The sequence below is a fragment of the Arachis hypogaea genome, chromosome 19, assembly GCF_003086295.3.
Source record: "Arachis hypogaea cultivar Tifrunner chromosome 19, arahy.Tifrunner.gnm2.J5K5, whole genome shotgun sequence".
Taxonomy (NCBI): Eukaryota; Viridiplantae; Streptophyta; class Magnoliopsida; order Fabales; family Fabaceae; genus Arachis; species Arachis hypogaea.
In genome coordinates this window covers 52,385,697-52,393,232 of record NC_092054.1, presented here as the reverse complement: position 1 = coordinate 52,393,232, position 7,536 = coordinate 52,385,697, and the positions used below count along the sequence as shown (strand labels likewise).

The following is a 7,536-nucleotide window of genomic DNA, read 5'->3' as shown; positions in this document are numbered from 1 at the left end:
ATTATTGCTACTTTTATTTATTAAAAATTATTTTTAATTTGATTTACTAAATATAAATACTATATTTTTTAAAAAATTATCTTTTAAAAATTAATTTTTATAAACTACTTTTAAAAAATAAAAGTTTTATCAAAGATAGACACTTTTTTTTTTTTTTTTTTTTACATTTTGTCAAAAAAATTGTACCGAAAAATTTAAAAAATGACGGTGAATGATTTTGTAGAAAAAAGGAATTTGTTCTCGATTTAAAATGTGAGGACCTATATATATATATATTTTTTTTTTTCTAAGAAAAGTATGATTTTATATTAAAATAAGAGAGTAGAGACCATAGACATAGCAGAATCCATGATCAAACAAATCCCAAAACTTTGAACCACCCCCCATGCCATTATTTCCATTTTTCTATGTTTTTGGCTTTCCTGACTCCCACGAGGCACGATAACCTTAACATGTCACCATTTCCATAGCCCCCGCATTGATCGATCAATCTTCCTGCTGTGCAATTCCCAATTCCATTCTCATATATAATCCCTAATTAGGGTTTTTACTTCCACCCCCAATTTCCCTTTCCCCACACTTCCCTCGCAAGGGGAGAAAAATGCCGCAGTCGGTACTGTCAGCATCTGCAGCAAATTCTTCTTCTTCGTCATCTTCTGAAATTCCAGTACTTTCTGGAAGGTTCCACGATTGGGTTTTCGAGTGCCACGGGTTCTGGCACAACGCGGTGCTGATAATCGCGTCGTTCTTGTTCGTTCTGTACTTGGCACTTCAATCTAGAAACAGCTTCCGGAAGCTCTCACATGGCCGCTCTCACATCATCATCTCCTATTACTTCTCCCTTTGGCTCGTTAGCTTGCTCAACCTTGCTTGGTCAACTTTTCAGGTCGCTCACATTATGAGTCTTTCATATTCGTTTGTTTGTTATTGAAATTAATTTTGATGCATCAACCCCTTGTCTACTTGTGTTTAATTTTTTACTTGTACAGTAATTGGCTTAAAAGGTAACTACTGATTAGTGTATACTGAAAGACTCTTTTGACTTGCATTTATATTAAAATTTCAACTTTTTTTTATCAGCACATTATATTTTCAAGTGGTGTTTCATGTTAAGTTTTGTGCATTGGGAAAAAAAATAGTAAAGAGCTTTTGGAAGCGTTTTTGTTGAGCTCCAGTGGATTGCAGACATTGGTGGTGATGACCAGAAAAAAATGGTTTACTGTTAATGCTAAGAAGATTTTGAATGAGCCGTTCAAAAGAGATTTAAGCATAGATGGGCTGAGTTCAGATTTGATTCATGACCAAGGCTTTGTTGTTGTATTGTATTGTTTTCTAATGCTATTTGATGTTTGGTTTTGAAGTTTTAATTCTTTTCAGCAATAGTTGTTTAAGGAATGTCTTGATTGTAAGGTGTTTAAATGTATAAGCTAAGTGAAATCAGGCAAGGATTTATGGCACTGGAGGTGTTTAAATGTATAAGCTTAGTGTCTGAAAGGTAAATTGTTTTAATTCTATGTTGAGGTACAGGTATGGGAGTGTTCTCCTGGAAAAGAGCTGGCATGGAACTTGTTATCCTTGTTCACTACTTCAGGAATGCTGTTTCTTGAAGTGAGCCTGCTTGCCTTCTTATTTGAAGGGAATAATGCCACTGGCTTAGAACCATTGACAAGGACTTTTGGTATCTCGGGAATTGTTGTTGGATTTGATATATTGTTGAAGGTAACTTTTTCCCTGCTAGAAGCCTGCTTCTACTTGTGGTTGTGTATGAATCAATTGTTGGATCTTTTTCCTTTTTGTTAGGCTATATATCTGTTTGCATTTGGGATCCCTTTGTTCATTGACACCAACGACAGTAATCACCACACGAAGTGGAACTTGTGGGTCATCCATAAGCTGGTGCTAACTGTTATTTATGGCTTCATATTGTTCATGTATCACTCCAAGTGGAGAGAGAGGTTACCTGGTGAGTTTAATAATTGTCTGCATTGTTACATCATGTGCATAATTATCCTATGCTTGTGTTTGCTTAGCTTCATTCCCTTTGTTTTTCATTGCAGCAAGACCTGCGTTTTACAAGTATGTTACCATCTTGTTCATCATGAATGCACTTGCACTGTTTGCTTGTGGCCTTAGTGGAAATGGCACTGCTTTTGGTTTCTGGTAAGATTTTACTACATAGCTTTGAAGATTGAAAAATTCTTGGATGGGCACAAAATTGTAATATAACTCGTCTATATCTGTACTCACAAGATGGTTAATGAAACTGATGCTGTGTTAACTTTTGTTTGCAGGTTGTACCATGTCACAGTTGTTTGTTACCATGCCTTTTATCTTCCACTTCTGTATATAACATTTCTGGCAGACTTCTTCCAGGTTATAAACCAATCATATCATAACCCATATATATATATATATATATATATATATATATATATATATATATATATATATATATATATATATATATATATATATGGCAAATTCTAGTACGAAGATGTTTCAATAGCTGTGGTAGCTATACAAGTGTTGCTAAAATTAAAGTTACATTTTTTTTACATTTGGGTAACACTTTCTTTTATTTTTTAAATTAAAAACCGTTGTTAAATAGTAAAAAAAATTACTTTAATTTTCATAACACTTTTGAGGACCCCGCAGTCGCCATAGCCATCATAACATAAGCACTATAGTTGCCACTATGGAAGTTCCTTAATTTGTTGATGTAACCAGCGTTCTTATTGTGTTTTGATTACAGGAGGAAGATTTGCACTTGGAAAATGTTTATTACTCTGAAATGAAAGATGCTGGTTTCTTTGAAACCGATTGGGAGTGAGGTGCTATCATTTGTTCAAATCAGATTAATATGGCCTCAAATGTACTAATTGCAGCTCATCCTTCCCGTTCTCGAAATGTTTTGTAAATATGTTAGTTGGTTGCATTATGTATAATAAAGAAATTGTTGTTATACGTTATTTACCAGAATGTGAGAAAAGTAATTAGTCCGAGGGTACTGTTTGCGAACGTACCGAGTTAGTGTAAAATTAGCGTGTTACGTTATTTTCAACAAGAATTGTACTTTTCATTGTGTACAAGCTACCAGTTCATTATGGAACACAGTATCTGATATTGCAAGCTGTATATAGCTTGAATAGGACAATGTCACTCACTTAAGACTTCCGAATACTTGAATAAATATGGGGTATTAATGTATAAGATGTTATTTTTTAAAGATCAAATTTTTCGAAAGTGAGAAAATTAGTAAAATGAGAAAGTGAGGAATTAATTTTTAAGTTAAGACAGTGTGTCTTAAATATAATATAAATTATAAATTTAATAGTAATTAATTATTCATTTTATTATTTTATTAATTTTTAATTAATTTTTTTTCATATATTAATATCTATGCTTAGTTGTTGTTTTCAATACAGGTAATTAGTTCTCGTTCTGGTTAAGTAACTCGGTGCTTTGTTCCTTGATTCGAATTTATAGCTCAAATTATATTTAGAGTGATATGTAAATTGTTCCATATTTTTTGTATTTTGCATTGGATAAATTAGATTTTACTTTTAAAAAAATTTGACCAATTAGTACTTGGTTTTCTAGAATATTAGACAAATAGGTAGGAAAATAAGAAGGAAGATGATGATGGTGGAATAAGAAGAAGAAAACAAAAAGAAGAGAAAAAGATCATTGAAAAAAAACACCGTGGACAAAAGAAGGAATAGGAAGGAAGTAAGACGAGAGAAAGAAACAGAATGCTTGAACAATGGGAAAAAATGGATGTCACTATTTTTTTGTGACTTCTGATAATTTAGTTATTATTTAGGACAATTTACTATAATAAATAAAATGCAAACCAAATTTATCAGAATGGACAAAATGGAAAATGGATACCAAAATGCATTTTTCGCCAAATTTATGTAAACCGCGACAGGAGTTCCGCGGTTTACAAAATACACGTAATCCGTTATAGGGGTGTCGCAGATTACGTGCAAGAAGTGAACATAAACCGCGATAGGAGTGTCGCGGTTTACGTGTGTGCGTGAAATGTGCATAAATCGCTAGAGGGGTGTAGCGGTTTATGCATGACTATAAATACGCTGGAAGGGTCTCGCGGATTACATTTGCTGGAAGAAAATCTATTCTAGAGAGAGAAGTAGTGGAATCTAGAGAGAAGAATAGAGAGAATATTGGTTGATTTGAGTTGAGATAGGAGTCGTGACCATGGCGGAGGCACGCAGTCTATACAGACTCAACGGCGTTGCGCACGTGGCCAGGAGCATAAACAAAGAGGTTAGCATTATAATTTTTAGTTAACTTATTTTGTATAATGTTGTTTGTATTTTTCGTTATTTTGGTTATTTTTAATTTTGTTATTGTTAGTTAATGTATTCAAATTTAGGTTTACATTATTATTTTAATCAGAAAATGTAGTATTTAAATTATTATTTTAATTGAATTTCGTGATTAGAAAATAGAAAGTGTATGTTAGCAGCATAAACATTAAAACTGTAGTTATGTGGTAGATGACTATTAATTAATGTTGGGTTTTTTATATGTTTGGTTTATTCTGTGACATTCTCCAGCCGACTAGGTGTATATATAGTGTCCGGAGGCACCAGAACATGCCTCTGCATGACAGGATCATACCATATCTGGAGAGGGCCAGTTTGTACCACTTGGCGAGACTCAACGCCAGGTGGTTCTAGTTGGACAAACCCTTAGTCAGTGCTTTCCTTGAGCGGTGGCGTCCTGAGACGCATACCTTTCATATGCCCTTTGGAGAGTGCACTATCACGCTGCAGGATGTAGCATACCAGTTGGGGCTGCCTGTGGATGGTTTACCTGTATCCGGGTGCCTTACTGATTTTGAGAAGTTTATAGTGGTTTGAGGAGCTGTTTGGCGAGCTGCCACCACAGAATAAGGTGAAGCAGTATACAGTCCACTTCACCTGGTTTCATGAGAGGTTCAGGGTGCTGCCAGCTGATGCTACAAAGGAGACCGTACGCATATATGCACGGGCTTACATTATGATGCTGCTTTCCACTCAGTTGTTCGGTGACAAGAGTGGAAACCGGGTTCATATACGGTGGTTGTCCTTTGTTGCGAGGCTTGATGATATGGGCAGTTATAGCTGGGGTTCGGCGGCGTTCGCCTGGCTATATCGGTGCATGTGTCGGGTGGCCAACAGAAACGTGACGAACTTGGCAGGCCCTCTTCAGCTGCTGCAGTCATGGATTTTTTGGCGTTTTCCTAGCCTCAGTCCGCGGGGTTTCGACACATATTCCTTCCCATTGGCATCTATGTAGTCATATTTGTATAGTTATGCTTGAGACTGTAACTATTTTTATTATGGTTATGCATGTTAACTTTCCATAACGTCTTTTACGTTCAGGTGGGCCACTTATCTACCTTCATTCGACCGCAAGGGGGAGAGAGTCATCCAACTTCGCCTAGTGTTGGACCGATTAGGCGATCGAGATGTAAGTTCATTCATTTTCTTTCAATTTTTATGTAGTACTTAACTATATATTTGTAAGTTAAATTTTCATCTAGCACTTAAATAATTAATGTATTTTGTCAACATCTGTAGATTGTCTGGGAGCCGTATGCTTTGCTCGACGTGATGGCTGTTGTGCATCCAGAGATTCTCACCGAGGAGCACAGTCGATTATGGCGTGCATGTACTTGCCTGATATACTTCGCCGTCATTGAGTGGCACCAGGTGGATAGGGTTCTGCCACAACTGGGTGGTGTTCAGCACGAGCCTGAGCCGGCATCGAACATTGATTGGCTCCATGCCAAGGATGGGAGGGGTGGGGACAGATGGTTCCCGACCTACTACCAGGTATGAGACCTTAGTTGGCAGAACAGGTTCGATGCTGTCCTGACTATCCCCTGGGGGCCCGATCCCGGGCCGTCTGCAGACTTCCTGCGGTGGTGGTACAGAGTGGCTCTTAGGTTTCTATCGCCAGATTCCATGATTGCCGATCCTAGGGCTGAGGAGATATCACAGGATGTTGCTCAGAGAGGGTCGTCACAGGCTCCTCCGAGGGTACCCATGCCAGACGTGCTAGATAACAAGCGCGTCGAGCGGCGATGATGCGTTGGTACCCGTGCTACAGACCGGGAGTGGCGATGGCTGGATGACATGATTCAGGATGACAGATCCGGTGGCGACGGAGTCGGACATGCCGATCACCGTGTCCGGCATGGCCGTCCTCAGCGTTGGGGTGGTTCATCGGGGGGCACATCTGCTGGTCCTAGTGATAGACCTACTGAGCATGCAGTGGCGGATACCTAGGAGGTTCCTCTTACACATGTTTCCAGCTCCCAGGTATACCACGACATCCATCCAGATGTATGATGACCTGGCGGGCCCGACCTTCACGATGGATATGGAGCACGAGGTTGGGAGTTCACAGTTCTATTCCGACTTTGCAGATCTCATCTGGGATGACGGCCCTCCAGATTTTCATCAGCAGACCCCACAGGATCAGGTGTCTGAGACCCAGCCCCAGATGGACGTTGCACAAGGGTACCGCCCAGATATGGATGACATGCAGTGGTACCAGCCACAGGTGTCTGACCCTCATGGATTCCAGCACCAGCTACATGTAGACCTGAATGAACATGCTGGCAGTCCGTATGACAGTTGGTTAGGCATGGGAGGGACACCTGCATCTGCATATGGCGTGGGCATACCGGTCGATCCTCTAGCACAGCAGTGCCAGAGGCCAGCCAGAGTGAAGCGCGCCACTCGATGTGGTACAGGGTCGCATCTCCTGGGCGCATTTGGACATGACTCTGCCGATGAAATTCAGGATAGGCAGGGGCCCTAGCTTACTATTTTATCTTTCCATTCATGATACCTATGTATGTCGGATTTACCATGTACTTTTGTATTATATGTGTTTGTACTTAGTTTATTTCCATTAAATTAGGTGTATGTCATGTATGTTTTTTGTTAACCACACACTTTGTTTTTATGTTTTATATAAATATTTATAGTCATGCAAAAACCGCTATACCCCTCTAGCGGTTTATGCACATTTCACGCACACACGTAAACCGCGACACCCCTGTCGCGGTTTATATTCACTTCTTCTTGCACGTAATCTGCGACACCCCTATAGCGGATTACGTGTATTCTGCAAACCGCGGGATCACTGTCGCGGTTTACATAGATTTGACGAAAAATGTATTTTGGTATTCCTTTTCCATTTTGTGCATTTTGGTAAATTTTGGGTGCATTTTATTTATTACAGTAAATTGCCCTATTATTTACTTGGTGTCATATAGCACTATTTTGATAGATGTATTCTAACGTTAATTTGCCTAGTTCATATTTTAAGGACACTATTTACTAAATATCTTCTATAAGATCTGCAGCATCTTGATTCTTGAACTGTCGTGATAATCCGTGCTTTATTCTCTCCAACAGTAATACCAAACTCCTCCTTGAGTCCCATCAGAATCTCATCCAAAAGGCCATGGCATGCAAATGGAAATAACAAATTATACGATTCTAATTTTTT

At 38.7% G+C, this 7,536-nt stretch overlaps 1 protein-coding gene across 1 annotated transcript; it reads left to right on the top strand.

Annotated features, from left to right (window-relative positions):
* The first annotated feature begins 269 nt into the window (after positions 1–269).
* On the top strand, positions 270–3,210 carry LOC112775991 (protein CANDIDATE G-PROTEIN COUPLED RECEPTOR 2). Its single transcript, XM_025819934.3, has 6 exons — positions 270–886; positions 1,528–1,719; positions 1,801–1,963; positions 2,058–2,160; positions 2,292–2,373; positions 2,753–3,210. The coding sequence occupies exons 1-6, from the start codon at positions 602–604 to the stop codon at positions 2,828–2,830; spliced, it is 903 nt and encodes a 300-aa protein (XP_025675719.1). The 5' UTR covers positions 270–601; the 3' UTR covers positions 2,831–3,210.
* Positions 3,211–7,536: the final 4,326 nt, after the last annotated feature.